This window comes from Heterodontus francisci, chromosome 19 (genome assembly GCF_036365525.1).
Source record: "Heterodontus francisci isolate sHetFra1 chromosome 19, sHetFra1.hap1, whole genome shotgun sequence".
Taxonomy (NCBI): domain Eukaryota; kingdom Metazoa; phylum Chordata; class Chondrichthyes; order Heterodontiformes; family Heterodontidae; genus Heterodontus; species Heterodontus francisci.
In genome coordinates, this window is record NC_090389.1 from 11364511 (window position 1) to 11384112 (window position 19602).

A 19602-nucleotide genomic window follows, 5' to 3' on the forward strand; every position below is an offset into this window, starting at 1 on the left:
ATTTGCAGGGCTATGGGGAAAGAACAGGCAGACACGTTGAGGCAAATGGCCTCCTTCTCTGCAGTATGATTCTAAGATTCTGTGAAGCAACTTGGTATATTTTACTGTGTTAAAGGCCCTATATAAATGCAAGTTGTTGTTGTAGTGACACCCTCAGAGGTGTGCTGGTACAGATTCCTTCGGGATCAGGCGACCCCACCAACAATGCATCTGCAGAGATGAAGTAATCTCACCTAACTCAGAAGATGTGGGTGTGTGAGTGTCAGTGGGAGGGCATTGATCATCTCGGCATCCTCCTCATTGGAATACTTCAGCTCAGAGGATTCCCATTGGGAAACTCATTGATGCCGTGAATGTCTCTGGGGGAAAACAAATGAATGACAGTTTGTAGAGAGGCTCCAGAGAGGCCAGCAGAAAATAAACAAAAGAGGAGGTGGCCAAAGAACACTTGCATTTCCATTCCATGACCTTCCCGCGTGCTTCCTGCCGGTCCCTAGCAACTGTGGATGCCATGTTTCCTCGCCATGGGTTGCACTTGGTGTCACACGCCAGAAAATGGTATCTCTGTCCTCTATTGATTGCACTAATGGAGCTCCCACCAATTGCTGACAGTTCTATGGATGCTTGCTCTAGAGACTGTTGGAGGTTACACTTGTCTGTGCCCCCAGTTGTGAATTGTAACAGAGCGTGGGAACATAGGAACAGGATTGGGCATTCAGCCTCTCGAGCTCATTCCATCATTTAATTTGATGATGGTTGATCTGATTCTAAACTCTATTTATCCACTTTGGTTCCATTTAATACCCTTGCCAGCAAAAATCTATTTATTTATTGATTCATGGATGTGGCCAGCATTTTATTGCCCTTGAGAAGCTGGTGGTGAGCCGCCTTCTTGAACTGCTGCAGTCCATGTGGGGTACGTACACCCACAGTGCTGTTAGGAAGGGAGTTCCAGGATCTTGACTCAGTGACATTGATGTAGTTCCAAGTCAGAATGATGTGTGGCTTGGAGGGGAACTTGCAGGTGGTGGTGTTCCCATGCATGTGCTGCCCTTGTCCTTCTAAGTGGTAGAGGTCACGGGTTTGGAAGATGCTGTCTAAGGAGCCTTTGTGCATTGCTGCAGTGCATCTTGTAGATGGTATATACTGCTGACACTGTGCATTGTGGTGGATGGAGTGAATGTTTGTGGATGGGGTGACAATCAAGCGGGCTGCTTTATCCTGGATGGTATTGAGCTTCTTGAGTGTTGTTGGAGCTGCACCCATCCAGGCAAGTGGAGAGTATTCCATCACACTCCTGACTTGTGCCTTGTAGATGGTGAACAGGCTTTGGGAAGTCAGGAGGTGAGTTACTTGCCGCAGAATTCCTAGCCTCTGATCTGCTCTTGTAGCCACGGTATTTATATGGCTACTCCAGTTCAGTTTCTGGTCAATGGTAACCCCCAGGATGTTGATAGTGGGGGACTCAGCGATCGTAATGCCATTGAATGTCAAGGGGAGATGGTTAGATTCTCTCTTGTTGGAGATGGTCATTGCCTGGCACTTGTGTGGTGTAAATATTACTTGCCACTTATCAGCCCAAGCCTGGATATTGTCCATATCTTGCTGCATTTCTACAGGGACTGCTTCAGTATCTGAGGAGTCACGAATGGTGTTGAACATTGTGCAATCATCAGCGAACATCCCCACTTCTCACCTTATGATCGAAGGAAGGTCATTGATGAAGCAGCTGAAGATGGTTGGGCCTAGGACACTACCCTGAGGAACTCCTGCAGTGATGTCCTGGAGCTGAGATGATTGACCTCCAACAACCACAACCATCTTCCTTTGCGCTAGGTATGACTCCAACTAGCAGAGAGTTTTCCCCCTGATTCCCATTGACTCCAGTTTTGCAGAGCTCCTTGATGCCATACTTGGTCAAATGCTGCTTTGATGTCAAGGGCAGTAACTTACGCCTGACCTCTGGAGTTCAGCTCTTTTGTCTAGTTTGAACCAAGGCTGTAATGAAGTCAGGAGGTGAGTGGCCCTGGTGGAACCCAAACTGAATGTCAGTGAGTAGGTAATTGCTAAGCAAGTGCCGCTTGACAGCACTATCGACAACACCTTCCATTACTTTACTGATGATTGAGAGTAGACTGATGGGGCGGTAATTGGCCGGGTTGGACTTGTCCTGCTTTTTGTGTACAGGATATAACTGGGCAATTTTCCACATTGTCGGGTAGATGCCAGTGTTGTAGCTGTACTGGAACAGCTTGGCTAGGGGCGCGGCAAGTTCTGGAACACAGGTCTTCAGTACTATTGCCAGAATGTTGTCAGCGCCCATCGCCTTTGCACTATCCACTGCCTTCAGTTGTTTCTTGATATCACGTAGAGTTAATCGAATTAGCTGAAGTCTGGCATCTGTGATGCTGGGCATTTCAGGAGGAGGCTGAGATGGATCATCAACTCGGCACTTCTGGCTGAAGATTGTTGTAAATGCTTCAGCCTTATCTTTTGCACTGATGTGCTGGGCTCCACCATCATTGAGGATGGGGATATTTGTGGAGCCACCTCCTCCAGTTATTTGTTTAATTGTCCACCACCATTTACGATTGGATGTGGCAGGACTGCAGAGCTTAGATCTGATCCGTTGGTTATGGGATCGCTTAGTTCTGTGTGTCGCATGCTGCTTACGCAGTTTGGAATGCAAGTAGTACTGTGTTGTAGCTTCACCAGGTTGACACCTCATTTTGAGGTATGCCTGGTGCTGCTCCTGGCATGCCCTCCTGCAGTCTTCATTGAACCAGGGTTGGTCTCCTGGCTTGATGGTAATGGTAGAGTGGGGGATATGCTGGGCCATGAGGTTACAGATTGTGGTTGTGTACAGTTCTGCTGCTGCTGATGGCCCACAGCGCCTCATGGATGCCCAGTTTTGCATTGCTAGATCTGTTCGAAATCTATCCATTTAGCATGGTGGTAGTGACACACAACACGACAGAGGGTATCCTCAATGTGAAGGTGGGACTTCGTCCATCCAAAGATTGCGCGGTGGTCACCCCTACCAATACTGTCATGGACAGACGTATCTGCGGCAGGCAGATTGGTGAGGATGAAGTCAAGTATGTTTTTCCCTCTGGTTGGTTCCCTCACCACCTGCCGCAGACCCAGTCTAGCAGATATGTCCTTTAGGACTTGGCCAGCTTGGTCAGTAGTGGTGCTACCGAGCCACTCTTGGTGCTGGACATTGAAATCCCCCACCCAGAGTACATTTTGTGCCCTTGTCACCCTCAGTGCTTCTTCCAAATGCTGTTCAACATGGAGGAGTACTGACTCATCAGCTTGGGAGGGCAGTAGATGGTAATCAGCAGGAGGTTTCCTTGCCCACATTTGACCTGATGCTATGAGGCTTCATGGGGTCCAGAGTCGATGTTGAGGATGCCCAGGGCAACTCCCTCCTGACTGTATACCACTGTGCGGCTACCTCTGCTGGGCCTGTCCTGCCGGTGGGACAGGACATCCCTGGGGATGGTGATGGCGGTGTCTGGGATATTGTATGTTTGGTATGATTCTGTGAGTATGGCTGTGTCAAGCTATTGCTTGACTAGTCTGTGGGACAGCTCTCCCAACTTTGGTACAAGCCCCTGGATGTTAGGGAGGAGGACTTTACAGGGTCAACAGGGCTGGGTTTGCCGTTGTCGTTTCCGGTGCCTAGGTTAGATACAACTGAGTGACTTGCTGGGCCATTTCGGAGGTCATTTAAGAGTCAACCACATTGCTGTGGGTCGCGAGTCACATGTAGGCCAGACCAGGTAAGGACAGCAGATTTCCTTCCTTAAAGGACATTAGTGAACCAGATGGGTTTTTACAACAATCGACAATGGTTTCATGGCCATCGTTAGATTAGCTTTTAATTCCAGATTTATTAATTGAATTCAAATTCCTCCTTCTGCCATGATGGGATTTGAACCCATGTCTCCAGAGCAATACCCTGGGTCTCTGGGTTACTAGTCCAGGTGAATGCCCAGGTACAAGGGTTCAAATCCTATCACAGCAGATGATGAAATTTAATTTTAATTAATTAATTAAAATCTGGAATTGAAAGCAATTCTCAGTAATAGTGCCATAAAACTATCATCCATAGTGACAATACCACTGTCTCCGCTATATCAATCTATCAATAAGCTTAGTTTTTAAATTTTCAATTGACCCCAGCTTCAACATCTTTTTCAGGGAGGAAGTTCTAGCTTTCCATGAACTTTTACATGAAGAAATGCTTTCTGACATTACCTTTTTTTATTCTTTCATGGGATGTGGGTGTTGCTGGCAAGGCCAGCATTTGTTGCCCATCCCTAATTGCCCTTGATGAGTGAGTGGATTGCTAGGCAATTTCAGAGGGCAGTTGAGTGAGTCACATTGTTGTGCGTCTGGAGTCACATGGAGGCCAGATGGTTAAAGACAACAGAGTTTCTTCCTTAAAGGACATTAGTGAACTAGATGGGTTTTTTCAGCAATGGATGATAGTTTTATGGGGCTATTACTGAGAATAGCTTTCAATTCCATATTTTTATGTATTAATTGAAATTAAATTCCATCATCTGCTGTGATAGGATTTGAATCCATCTCCCTGGGCATTCACCTGGGCCTCTGGATTACTAGATTCATGAAATTACTACTATGCCACCATCTCCCCATGAATAGCCTAGAACTTTAAGGTTATTTCTCCTTGTTTTGGACTTACACACCAGAGGAAATGGTTTCTCCCTATTCACCCTATCAATTCTTTTAGTCATCTTAAATACCTCAATTAGATCACCTGTTAATCTTCTATACTTAGGGGAATACAAGTCTAGTCTATGCAACCTATCCTCATAAATTTAATTCTTTTAACTCGGGTACCCTTGATGCCCAGAACTGAATGCAGCACTCTAACTGAGGTCTAATCAGAACTTTATGTAACCATAAGATAAATTTCACCCTTTTGTATTTCAGCCCGCATGAGATAAAGGCCAACATTACATTAGCCTTTTTAATAGTATTTTCTACTTGTCCACTACCTTTTAGTGATTTATATGCTTGTACCCCTAAATCTTTCTGCTCCTCCACAGTTCCTAGCCTCTTCATTTAGCAAATACTCTAACCTATCTTTTTTACGTCCAAAGTGGATGATCTCACACTTCCCCAAATTGAACTCCATTTGCCAAAGTCTTACCCACTCACTTAATTCATTAATGTCCCTTTAAAACTTTCTGTTCCTGTTTACACTATTTACAATGCTAATTGGTGTCATCAGCAAGCTTGGATTTACAACTCTATTCTTTCATCTAAGTCATTGATCAATATAATAAAAAACAGGCCACAGTAAAGATCCATGCGGGGCACCACTTGTCACATCTTACCAATTTCAGTATACACTCATTATCCCTACTCTCTGTCTTCTACCTCCTATCCATTTCGCTACCCATGTCAATAGGTTGCCTCCAAATCCATGCGCTGCCATAGAATGCCTAGAATTGGCTCCAGTTAGGAATTGGCTGTTGCACAAACAGTCAATAATGGGTCAGTCTTTGCTATGAGTTATCTTTTAGTTAGTGCTGTGTATGTGGATGAGTATAATTGTATACACATCTGTGTGTATGATACTTTGTGATCGTGAAAGTGTGTGTGAGGACGTGGCAATGTTGATGCATGTGTGTTCATGAATGCATTAGTGTGTCTGTGTTGATAATGCTGTGAGTATGTATGTGAATGTGTGTGCTCATGTGGACATGTGTGTGCATGGAGGTGTGTGTGTGAGCATGGTTCACATAAATGTGAGTGTACTTTGTGCATATAGGTGTGTGTGTGCACATGCGCGTGTGTGTGTGTGTGTGTGTGTGTGTGAAGGTGAGGTGTGGGGACATTACGTAAGCACAGTATTGTGTGAGCTGTGAATGTCCTGCTGGCCCTCTGTACAGGTTCCCAATCACATGGAATGAATGGCCAGCTGCATGAAGTATCAGGATGCTGCTGGCGCTGTGATCCCAGTCCAGAGTGACTGCAGGAGAAGGGGAAAGAAGACCTTTAAGGAGAGAACTTCTTAAGCAGAGAGTAAGTAAAATGAAGGCGGAGGAAATTTCCTTAGGTTAGTTGAAATATTTTCATTGAGAGATGGCTGTGTGCTGTGCCTAATTCCAACCTCAGTAAAAAGTAAAGCATTGCAGAAACTCGAGCCTGAGGCTCAATACTCATATTATTCTGTCTGATTTTATCTCATGGTGAACTGTTTTCAAAATAAAAGGTAAACTTATGAACAGCAGAACATGTGTGGTAGGAGCCTCTTTTGATGGTGGAAGCACAACCTTGAACTTCTCTCTTTCCCATTTAGAGCTTTCAATTACAACCTCCAGAGCAAACAATGCCAACTACTAACCTGGACCAGTCAGGAATTAGGCACAGAGCGGCACAGGCATAATCACATTGATCTGTACGAAAAGAAAGGTATGTCTCTCTGTGGACATTGCCCATTGGTTGAATGATGGGCTGAATGACATCCTTCTATGCTGTAATTATTCTGTGGGTAATGTAGTAGATGTAATATATTTGGATTTTCAAACGGCCTTCAATAAGGTACCATATAGCAGACTCATGTCCAAGCTCAGAGCATGTGGACTCAGGGGACAAGTAGCAGAATGGATAGAAAGACGGCTACAAAATAGAAAACGGAGAGTCGGGGTTAAAGGTAGTTACTCAGATTGGAAAATGGTGGGATGTAGAGTTCCACAAGAATTGATGCTGGGACCACTGTTCTTCACTGTTTACACAAATGATTTGAACTCTGGAATCAGATGTACAATTTAAAAATTTGCGGATGACACCAAATTGGGGGGGTGTAGTCAATACAGAGGAGCCTGCAGAATGGGTGTCTAATTGCCAAATGAACTTCAGTATAGATAAGCATGAGATAATACATTTTGGAAGGACGAATAAGGAAGGCACATTCTCTTTATTAAACAAGTATCTAAATGGGGTGGAGGAACAGAGGTATCTGGGGGCACAGATATAGAAATCACTAAAAGTAGCAACGCATATTAATAAACTTGAAGAACAACATTTAATTGGCAAATGAATATCAATATAAATAAGTGTGAAGTGGTGCATTTTGGTAGGAAGAATAAAGAGGCCACATACTGCTTTGATGATAAGAGTTTGAAAAGGATAGAGCAGCAAATAGCTCTATGGTTGCAGGTACACAAATCACTAAAAGTAGTGATGCAGGATAATAAGGCCATTAGGAAAGCAAACCAAGCACTGTAGTTTATTTCTAGAGTGATAGAACTGCAAAGCAGGCAAGTACTGTTAACCTTGTATAGAACCTTGGTTAGACCACAATTAAAGTATTGTGCACAGTTCTGATATAGGAGCACTGGAGATGGTGCAAAAAAGATTTATAAGGATACCAGAACTTGAGAGGTTATGCCTATCAGGAAAGACTGAACAATATAGGGCTCTTCTCTCTAGAAAAGAGAAGGCTGAGGGGTGACCTCATAGAGGGCTTCAAAATGATGATAGGGTTCAATAAGGTTGATAGAGAGAAGATGTTTCCATTTGTAGGGGATTCAAAAACTAGGGGGCCGCATATATGAGGTAGTCACTAGTAAATCCAATTGGGAACTTAGGAGCAACATTTTTACGCAGGGAGTGGTTACAATGTGGAACTCACTACCACAAGGAGTAGTTGAGGTGACTAGCATAGATGCATTTGGTTGGGGGTGGGGGGGGGGGGGGGCGCGTGGAATCTAGATTAGCACATGAGGAAGAAAAGAATAGAATGGTATGCTGATAGGGTTAGATGAAGAGGGCTGGGAGGAGGCTTGTGTGGAGTATAAATACTGGCATTGACCAGTTGGACCAAAAGGCCTGTTTCTGTGCTATAGATGCAGTGTAACTCGATTTACCAGTGTGAATCTCCATTATGTTCATTTGTGTATATCCATACACCCGAGTCAGAGATGGTTATTGGAAGTGCACCCACCAGGCTTCCAATTAGAAAGGTTGCACTACATCCTCTAAGCAGACTTGCAGCCGAAATCCTCCACAGGTACAAGGCCACCATTATAAAATACTGTATCCCCTGAGCAATGTTTTTTTCTTTCATGGGATGTGAGCATCACTGGCAAGGCCAACATTTGTTGCCCATTCCTAATTGCCCTTGCGAAGGTGGTTGTGAGGCACATTCTTGAATGAATAAATGGCTTGCTAGGCCATTTCAGAGGACGGTTAGGAGTTAACCACATTTCTGTGGGTCTGGAGTCACATGTAGACCAGACCAGGTAAGGACAGCAGATTTCCTTCCCTAAAGGACATTAGTGAACCAGTTGGGTTTTTACTACAATCCAGTAGTTTTATGATCCCCATTACTGAGACTAGTTTTTTATTCCAGATTTTATTAATTAATTGAATTTAGATTCCACCCACTGCCAGGGTGGGATTTGAACTCGCATCTCTGGTGTATTAGTTCAGGCATTTAGATTACAAGTCCAGTAGCATTATCACCACACTACCATTCCCAATTGCGAGCAACACCACACCAAAATATACTGTGCTCATGTACACATTAGAGGTGCTCCCTTCCTCAGACCCTTCCCCTTTAATATAATGCACATGAGACTGGTATTCCATTATAGTGGTTGTTCCTAACCTAATAATGACTGGTGCTAATCTCAGAGAGCAGTGTTACTGCTTGTAGCTAACTAATATGTATACTTCACTATGCCTCTTTCTGCCCTTTGATATTGTCCCACATTGTGTTTGTAGATTATATGCGAGAATGCATTTTGAACAGGGGAGTCACATACAGGGGACGTGTCTCCAAGACCAGGAGTGGGAGGACTTGCCAGCAGTGGAGCTCTAATGTGCCTCATGAACACAGGTAGAGGCGCTCATCGGAACCTCTCGCTGTTTACCTTTTGTTGCTGATTTCTAACTTAAGTAACGCTTATCAGATGGGCACTGATTGGAATGGTTTTGATGTTGGAAAACGTTCAGTTCTATTAACCAGTTCAAATAAAGGTTCAAGTGAGTTGGCTCACTTTGGGGCATGATGCAGAGAGAAGTTCAGGATAGATGTTTTTCACACAGGTTACCAGGGAAGGGCATGGAAGAAGGGAATACAAAGGGTTCAGGAGACCTTCCTGGGATTGAGGCACATGGTGAAAGTGTTGATGTATGAGAAGGGGTGGGCTAATGAGGATAGACCTTTCTGTATTGGCGCCAGTGGGTACCCTAGAATATTGCCGGGAAATAGTAGGTGAACTTGCGTTTCATGCCCCAGAATATCTACATGTTTCAGGTGCACTGCAGGCACCTGCCTGGGCCTTTTACCCTATTACTGGGGAGGGAATGATGCCTGCCCTTACCATTGTAACCTTTTGACTGCTGTTCTCCCCAAATTCCCAAGGGCTTTAGATCGTACTGGTGGCTAGGGATGGGATGTAACAAAGATTGAAGACTTGCCTGTTTCACCTTTGGCCTGGCCTTGGAAATTCAGCAGGCCCTCTGGCCTGAAGGCATCTCAGGGCAGGTCACACTGCCTCTTCTTTTCCACCCAACAAACGTATCAAGAGGACATCGAGCTTGCATTCCATGGACAACTCAGCACCCTTCCCCAGCCTACGGCCAATTCTCCTTCCCTCCGCTGAGCTTAGTCTGATGTCACATTGGTTTGGGCCCTCTAGAGGCATCCCTGGCGACCCCTGAAAACAAGTGTTAAGTTCCTTGAGTATACCACAAAAGGGCCTATTGCCTGTTTTAGAACCCAATTCATTGCATTGAAACTGCAGAGATTGGGCTTAATCCAGTCAGGATTATCAGATCTACATGGGGCCTAACCAGAGATTCTTAAAGGGACCGCTGAAGGCCACTTCCAAAATGGTTTATAAAAAAAAATTACCTCAATGCGTAGCAGAAGTAGCTGGTTGTAAGAAACTGGGCTGCTGGTCACTGCTCATCCCCCTCCCGATTGCCTCCTCCTCCCTTCCAGACATACCACACACGCTCAGCCAGGGCCCAGCCCTGTCAGTCTTGCTGTATTTCTGCAACCTGCAGCTCAATGCTATTAAACTTATAAGGCCAGATACCAATTTACCGTAGTCCTGCCATCTGCCTCATTAAGTATATAAGAACGTAAGAAATAGGAGCAGGAGTACACAATTCAGCCCCTCGAGCCTGCTCCGTCATTCAGTATGAACATGGCTGATCTTCTGTCTCAATTCCACTTTCCTGCCAGCTCCCCATATCCCTTGATTCCCTGAGACCAAAAATCTGTCTATCTCAGCCTTAAATGTATTCAACGATGGAGCATCCACAGCCCTTTGGGGTAGAGAATTCCAAAGATTCACAACCCTTTGAGTGAAGAAGGTTTTCGCCATCTCAGTGCTTATCCTGAGACTGTGCCCCCCCCGTGTTCTAGATTCTGCAGCCAGGGGAAACATCCTACCTGTCTATGCTGTCAACCTCTTCAGAACCTGGCATGTTTCAATGAGATCACCTCTCATTCTTCAAAACTCTAGAGAGTAGAGGCCCAATTTACTCAGCTTGTTATCATAGGGACCAATCCCAGGGACCAATCCAGTGAAACTTCACTGTACCGCCTCCAATGCAAGTATATCTTTCCTTAAATATGGAGACCAAAACTGTACACAGTACTGAGGTGTGTTCTCACCAAAGCCCTGTACAACTGTAGCAAGACTTTCTTGTTCTTGTACTATAATCCCCTTGCAATAAAGGCCAACATGCTATTTGCCTTCCTAATTGCTTGCTGTACCGACATGCTGACTTTCTGTGTTCCTTGTATGAGTACACCCAAGTCTCTCTGAACATCAAATTTCAAAGTTTCATGCCTTTTAAAAAATATTCTGCTTTTCTGTTTTTACGAGCAAAGTGGATAACCTCACACTTCTCCACATTAAACTCCATCTGCCACCTTGTTGCCCATTCACTTAACATGTCTATATCTCTTGGTGTCCTCCTCACAGCTTACATTCCCACCTAACTTTGTATCATCAGTAAACTTAGATACATTACTCTCAGTCTCTTTGTCTTACTCATTAATGTAAATTGTAAATGGCTGATGCCCCAGCACTGATCCTTGCAGCATTCCATTAGTTACAGCTTGCAAACTTGAAAGTGGCCTGTTTATCTCTACTCTCTGCTTGTTGTCTGTTAACCAATCCTCTATCCATGCTAGCATATTACCCCCAACTCCATGAGCCCTTATCTTGCATATTAGCCTTTGTGACAAACCTTATCGAATACCTTTTGGAAATCCAAGTATACTATATCTACTGATTTCCCTTTATTCACCCTACTAGTCACATTCTCAAAAAAATCTAATTAAATTTGTCAAACATAATTTCCCTTTTGTAAAACCATGTTGACTTTGTTTGATCATACCATGATTTTCTAAGTGCATTGTTGAGATTTCCTTAATAATAGATTCCAGCATTTTCCCAACAACTGATGTCAGGCTAACTGGCCTGTAGTTCCCTGTTTTCTCTCTCCCTCCTTTCTTGAATAGCATTGTTACATCTGCTAACTTCCAATCTGCTGGGACCATTCTCGAATCTAGGGAATTTTGTAGAATCATCAGAGCTTCTGGGTTATCCTCTATTTATGATCTGTAATTTGTGTCTTCATCTGTGAAGACGGACACAAGATATTTGTTCAAGGTCTATGCCATTTCCTCATTCCCTATGATAATTTATCTTGTCTCTGGTTCTAAGGGATCAATGTTTATTTTAGCCACTCCTCTGTTTTTATATACTTGTCAAAGCTCTTACAATCTGTTTTTATATTCCTGGCTAGTTTACTCTTGTATTCTGTTGTTTCCTTTTATCAACTTTTTGGTTGCACTTTGCTGGTTTCTAAAACACTCCCAATCCTTAGGCTTATTACTACTCTTTGCAACATTATAACCCGCTTTTAATCTAATACTATCCATAACTTCCTTAGTAAGCCACGGATGGATCTTTCTTACTGAGTTTTTTGCTTTTTAATGGAACACACATTTGTTGAACATTTTGAGTTGTTTCTTTAAATGTTTCTCACTGTTTATTTACCGCCATGCCTTTTAGTGTATTTACACAATCAACCTTAGCCAGTTCTCCTTACATGCTTATGTAATTGTCTTTGCTTAAATTCAAGATTCTTTGATGGGATTGGAGTATGTCGCTGTCAAACTTAATATGGAATTCAGTTGTATTATGATCACTTTTTCCTCAGAGGATCTTTTACTATGAGATTACTAATGAAACCTGCCTGATTGCACAATACTAGATCTAAAATAGCTTTATCCTTAGTTGGCTTCTCAACATATTGTTCCAGGAAACTGTCGAGAAGCTTTCTACAAATTCATCTTCCAGGCGACCTACACCAATTTGATTTGTCCAGTCTATATGAAGATTAAATTTCTCCACAATTATTACATTGCCTTTGTTACAAGCTTCAATTATGTCTTGCTTAATGCTCTGTCCAATGGTATAACTGCTGTTAGGGGGCCTATAAACTACTACCACCAGCATTTTCTGACCCTTTTTATTCCTAATCTTCACCCATACTGATTCTACTTCCTGATCTTGTGAACCAAGATCCTTTCTCACTATTGTCCCTATGTCATCCTTTACTATGAGGACGGCTCCTCCTGCTTCAGCATTCTGTCTGTCTTTTTAAAATGTGTGTTAAACGGATCCAAGCCAAATGGTGAAGAATAAAGCTAGACATAGATCCTTTTCTTGATAGTTGGTTTATTCACAGAATGCAGCATTACATATCTCCGCCTCCACCGTGTTCTAGCAGGCTATCTTTATATCTGCTCTAAGTCCTTAATTAAGCAATGCCCTTCACCTGTATATCTTTAACACATAATTAACCCACCATTAACATTGCGTACCCTGGAATATTTATTTTTCAACCTTGGTCACCTTGTAACCATGTTTCTGTAACGACAAATAGATACAAACCATTTATATCTCTTTGTGCTATTAGTTCAACTATCTTATTGCGAATGCTTCACGCATTCAGATAAGGAGCCTTTAATTTTTCTTTTACTAATAATCTTTGCATGGACCTTATTCGCTGATGCACCATTACAGTTAAACCCCCTGTTTCTTCCTGTCTCACTCTGCTTGTCTTTACCCAAATTGCTACACTGCTCTATTGTCTTTAGATTCTAAATCACTCTTCACCTGACCCCTCCCCTGCCTTTTAATTTAAATCCCTATCCACAGCCCTAGTAATACGATTTTCCAGGGCATTGATACCAGCCCAGTTTAAGTGCCGTCCATCCCATCAGAACAGCTCCCTCTTTCCTGAGGACTGGGGCCAGTGTCCCATGAATCGAAACCCCTTCTTCCCAATCCACTTTTTAAGATGCAGATTTAATTCTCTAATCTGCTTGACCCTATGCTAACTGGTGCATGGCTCAGGTAACAATCCAGAGATTATTATCTTTGAGGCTCTGCGTTTTAATTTCGACCCTAACTCCTCAAACTCTGTCAGCAGACCATCATTCCTAGTTCTACCTAGGTTATTGGTTCCTACATGGACTTGACCCCCATCCCCATTCCAAGTTCATCTCCAGCTGTGTGCATTGCGCTCTTACTGCAACCTGACTCCTTGACTTTTCAGGATCATGGTGGGGGTGGAGGTGGGGGTCGGGGGGGGGGGGGGGGGGGGTTGGTGTTGGTTGATGAAAGTAAGCCTATGGCTCAGTGGTAATATTCCTGCCTCTTACTCAGAAGTTGTAGCGTTTAAACACCACACCAGACAGTCCTGATGTACAAAGGCTGGTGATCTGGCTCTGAATTCTGGATTAGGCATCCAGTGGGATATTCATATCTGGTGGGTATGGGTGGCCCCTCCCCTGTCTTATGCCTTGTGGGAACCCTCCCGCTGTATAGAACTAACCACTCTTTTGGCTGGTATAAAGGTGGTTATGACCTTGGGAAAAGAGTTCACGTCATAGCAGGTTAAACTATTAATTAGCCTACGCATCGTCCCACTTCTCCACACTGATCCACAAGGGAAGAGTGTACAAAAGATACAAAAAGAACAACAATGCCACCCTGTTAATCACCCTGCCAGTCCTTCCACTTCTCCAAGGGCAGGTTGTGAAGATACAAAATTATTATGATCGGAAAGGGGGGAATTGAACATGCAGAGTTTCCTAGGACAGCATCGTATAACTTCTACTGTCGTATTTCAAGCTGTATGCTTGTAGGGAAAGGCTGATGTTTTGTCTGCTTTTGCTTTCAACAGAAACACTCCAGGTCAATTCCCAGAAAAAGGGCTTCATTTGAATTATTGCCGCAACCCTGACAACGATCAGAATGGCCCCTGGTGTTACACCACTGACTGGAGCACCCGGCTGGAGGACTGTGGCATCACGAGATGTGATGAGGGTAAAGTGCTCTTCATAGAATTTAAGGCACTTGATGGAGTGTCACCTCAGGCCCACCATAGCCCTTGTATCTATGTCAGTATAGCATGGTTTCGTATAGAGCAGACTGCTGCTTGGACTAACCCACAACAATTTGAATTAAGGTAGAATGAACAGTGGAGTTAGGATTGAGGCCAAGCATTTCATGTGGTCAACTGAACCGAGGGGTTAAAATGTGCCGCAGCTCTGCCGAGAACATTATAATGTATCAACTGTGGCTCAGCTGGTAGCTTGCTAGCCTTTAGATCAGAAGGTTCTCAGTTCAAGTTCCTTTCCAGGATTTGAGTGCAAAAATCAAGGCTCACACTCCGGTGCAGTCCGAAAGGATTACTGCACTGTCGGAGGTGCTATCTATTGGTTGAGATGTTTAACTGAGGCCCCATCTGCCTCTTGGGTGGAGATTGGGTGCAATTATACAAGGCCTTGGTGAGGCCACACCTGGAATATTGTGTGCAGTTTTGGTCTCCTTATCTGAGGAAGGATGTTCTTGCTATAGAGGGAGTGCAGTGAAGGTTTACCAGACTGATTCCTGGGATGGCGGGACTGACTTATGAGGAGAGATTGAGTCGGTTAGGATTATATTCACTGGAGTTCAGAAGAGTGAGGGGGGAATCTCATTGAAACCTATAAAATTCTAACAGGACTTGACAGAGTAGATGCAGGAAGGATGTTCCCGATGGTGGGGGAGTCCAGAACCAGGGGTCATAGTCTAAGAATACAGGGTAAACCTTTCGGGACTGAGATGCGGAGAAATTTCTTCACCCAGAGAGGTGAACCTGTGGAATTTGCTACCACAGAAAGCAGTTGAGGCCAAAACATTGTATGTTTTCAAGAAGGAGTTAGATATAGCTCCTGGGTCTAAAGGGATCAAAGGGTATGGGGCGAAAGCAGGAACAGGTTACTGAATTGGATGATCAGCCATGATCATAATGAATGGCGGAGCAGGCTCGAAGGGCCGAATGGCCTACTCCTGCTCCATAATCTATGTTTCTATGTAAAATATCCCATGGCACCGTTTCAGAGAAGAGCAGGGGAGTTATCCCTGGTGTCCTGGTCAATATTTATCCTTCAATCAATATCACAAAATCACATTGCTGTTTGTGGGAATTTGCTGTGTGCAAATTAGCTGCTGTGTTTCCGACCCTACAACAGTGGTAACACTATAAAAGTACTTAATTGGCTATAAAGCGCTTTGAGACATCCTGTGGTTGTGAAAAGCACTTTATATATGCAAGTCTTTCTTTAATGTTAACTGCCAGGTTGTCAGAATTTTTAAGAGGTAATAGGCCATAGATCTTCCCAGCCTCAGCATTCAGTAAAGCAGATATTTTCCTTGTGTCAGTCTGGCTCACCTGGTAGCATGTATGCTTCTGAATCTGAAGGTTCTGGATTTAACCACTCCAGACACTTACACACACAAAGTCTAGGCTGTCACTCCAGTGTGGTGCAGAGGGAATGCTGCTCTGTCAGAGGTGCCGTCCTTCCTATGAGATGTTACACCAAGGTCCAATATCCCCTTTCTGGTGGACGTAAACAAATGATTCAAAGTACTGGAACATGATTTAAAGAAGAGCAGGGGAGTTCTCCCAGGTGTCCTGGTCAATATTTGACCCTCAAATAACTTCATTAAAATGGATTATCTGGCCATTATCTCATTACTGTTTGTGGGACCTTGCAGTGTGTAAATTGGCTGCCAAAATTCCTACATTTCAGCAGTATTTTTAAAAAAGTACTTAATTCACTTGTCTGGATGGGTGCAACTCCAACAACACTCAAGAAGCTCAACACCATCCAGGACAATGCAGCCTGCTTGATTGGCTCCCCATTCACCAACTTAAACATTTACTCTCTCCACCACCAGTGCACAGTGGCAGCAGTTTGTACCATATACAAGATGCACTGCAGCACGCCTCCTTTGACAACACCTTCCAAATCCTTTATAAATCACTGGTTTTGCCTGAGCTCGAGTATTGCACCCAATTCTGGGCACCACACTTTAGGAAGGATGTCAAGGCCTTAGACAGGTTGCAGAGGAGATTTATCAGAATGGTACCAGGATTGAGTGATTTCAACTAAACTAAAACTAATTATGTGGAGAGTCTAGAGAAATTGGGATTGTTCTCTTTAAAACAGAGAAGGTTAAGGGGAGATTTAATTGAGGTGTTCAAAATTATGGAGGGCAAATATGGAGAAATTGTTTGCACAGATTTAAGGTAATTATGATCTGCAATGCATTGCCTGGAAGAGCAGATTCAATAGTAATTTTCAAAAGGGAATTGGATAAATACTTGAAGGGGATAAAATTGTTAGGAGATGGGGAAAGAGCAGGAGTGCAGGACTAATTGGATAGCTCTTTCAAAGAGTTGGCACAGGCTGGATGGGCCGAATGGCCTCCTTCTGTGCTGTATCATTCTATGGTTGTAAATAATCAGCATAGAATGGCTTAAGCAAATAAGACTTCACCCCTGATTTAGTTTAGTTTAGTTTAGTTTAGAGATACAGCACTGAAACAGGCCCTTCGGCCCACCGAGTCTGTGCCGACCATCAACCACCCATTTATACTAATCCTACACTAATTCCATATTCCTACCACATCCCCACCTGTCCCTATATTTCCCTACCACCTACCTATACTAGGGGCAATTTATAATGGCCAATTTACCTATCAACCTGCAAGTCTTTGGCATGTGGGAGGAAACTGGAGCAACTGGAGGAAACCCACGCAGACACAGGGAGAACTTGCAAACTCCACACAGGCAGTATCCAGAATTGAACCCGGGTCGCTGGAGCTGTGAGGCTGTGGTGCTAACCACTGCGCCACTGTGCCGCCAATCACTTACTGCTTTTTAGTGTGTACCAGCCACATTCACTTCTGTTAGTTATAGAGTGCAGTCAGTGGATAGCCAACCATGACAACACTGAAGTCTTTCAATATCTCATTACTACCCACTTACACATTTATTCTCCCCCACCCCCCACCACACAACAACACTGCAGCTTTGGGGCATAGGTGCCACGCACACAGAAACTGATGATCAGGTCGCCTGCTAAAAAGCATCTGATCTCTTGTAAATTCGAGAATCTTTGTGAACCTTTTAAAGCATGACTTTTATTTTTTCTGTATCCTGTCAAGAATGAGAAGAAAGTGGATTCTTCTCTTGACACCTCAATTCTAACCAGTGACACTGTGTTGAGTGGCCTTGGGGCACAGCATTGGTGTTTGCCGGCAGTGTGTCACAGAGTATTGGAAGGAAATGTATGATGAATCCTTTATCTGAATGAGTGGTGAGGAACGGAGGTCAAAAAATCAGAAATTTGATAGATTGGTAAGAGCAGTGGCCTGATCTAAGACAGCGGCTCCCTGTTGGTCAGTGAAGGTGGACACTGAAGAGCAAACAGCAAAGCATAACCTTCAATAAGGAACAATTGACATATCTGCACTTCCTGGTGAGATGAGAAGAGAGAATCACGATCACTTATCAATAAACTAGGTCGCAGGCAAGCTCCTGATGGAATGTCTAACAGTGTGTTTCTGTATTTTTTTGCTCAGACATTTGTATGTTGTGCAATGGTGAGGATTACTCTGGCTTTGTGGATCACACGGAAAGCGGGAGAGAGTGTCAACGCTGGGATCTCAGTTATCCTCACTTACATAAATACCATCCAGAGAAGTAAGTGACTGCTATCTCACTGTTCAAACTAAGCAGTACAAAATTGTCACTGAGGTACATGGATGCTGTTAACAAAGGATGCAGTGGATCATAAGAATGGACTAGTTGCAACAATATTCCATTGGGTAGCTACACTTAGCTGAGCACTACACACCAGCAAGGCCCCAGGTTTGATCCATAATCCATGTTGAGGTAGAGTGTGTGGCAGATTTGGGGTGGCTCTCAGTGCTGTGATGTAACAGCAATAATGCAGTAAGATGTACCATAAGGTGGTTCATTCCCGTCCATAGGATATGTTAACGTTGTCCTTTGGGATGCTGCTCAAGGTCAACTGTAATTATCGGCGCAAAGACAGCTGATGGATGGGTCTTCTACTAATCTTCGCATCTTTATGGACATCCCTGGCTTTCACTTGCTGCTTTTCTGGCACAACTGTGACTGGAACATAATGCTGCAGGGATTCAACCCATCTCGCCACTGCCATGGTCCTATGCGTAGATCTCTCGTGGCTGCACTAGCACATTTCTCTTCCAATCTGCTGAAAAAAACTAGGAAGGACTGACTATTTCAAACAACTATTTTTTTAATACCATGAATTTTGCAGTCACCAAAATGAAGCTGAAAAGTGGAGTTTGTTTCCTTTTTGGAGACACTGCCCAAGGATTCTTCTTCAGAAAAGACCCAAAATTTGTAATCGCAATGGAGAATGAAGGAAAGTATGGGCGGTGAGGTCTATCACCTACATGCTGCCAGAGCTGTTCACAATGGGACTCCTTCTGAATCTGGAATTCACCACATGTTAAGGCAATGGATGGGTCATGGCCTGACAGCCCAGTCACTGTCCCTCCCGTTCACCTATGTTACCGCCATTTTCCAGAGCTGCCATGGGAAAGGTGACCTCAGACTCCAGGAGGAGACAGTAACGGCCCTGAGGCCCCCTATGGAGGGAGAGAGCCTAGTAACTGCCTCCTCTTCCTCAATTTCAGCCCCACATTTACCTTGCTTTGATTTCTGTTGAAGCCTACAAGGCAGCCAATCATTGGGGCGCTTCTGTTTCTTTAGCTGCCTGACTGCTCTTCTGGTGTTGGGATTTCATGGCCAGGTGTGAATCCCACCAGGGCCTGCCATGTATATTAGATGGAAACAGGGTCAGCATGCTGGTGGTGTTGGAAGGATATGTGGAAGCTTTACCCATTGAAAGACCACCAGTGGAGGAGAGAATCCCGGCCACAACTTCACCATCTAGGACTCCTGGGCCACCTATGGCAAGGTTGCATACAAATCAGACTCCGTCTGCTTTACCTGAGTTGCAGCTTCTGGATTGTACACCAGGCGTACCAGGGTGGCATTCTTCCATTTCCAACATCAGCCATCCTGTGGTCTGAATTGGCAATTAATGTTCAATTTGTTTTGTGGGCTCATTCTCACATTCCCTTCTCCAATAGGCAGTGAATGCAGGGAGTCAATAGAAATTTTAAG

At 43.9% G+C, this 19602-nt stretch overlaps 1 protein-coding gene across 1 annotated transcript in view; it reads left to right on the forward strand.

Annotated features, from left to right (window-relative positions):
* The window catches only part of mst1 (macrophage stimulating 1), a 194409-nt gene that overhangs the window by 32608 nt on the left and 142199 nt on the right, over nt 1-19602 (forward strand). The window contains exons 3-6 of the mRNA XM_068051375.1: nt 6344-6456; nt 8773-8887; nt 14272-14414; nt 18003-18123. Of these exons, the coding sequence (XP_067907476.1) occupies nt 6344-6456; nt 8773-8887; nt 14272-14414; nt 18003-18123 (492 nt within the window). The remainder of the gene's footprint in view (nt 1-6343; nt 6457-8772; nt 8888-14271; nt 14415-18002; nt 18124-19602) is intronic.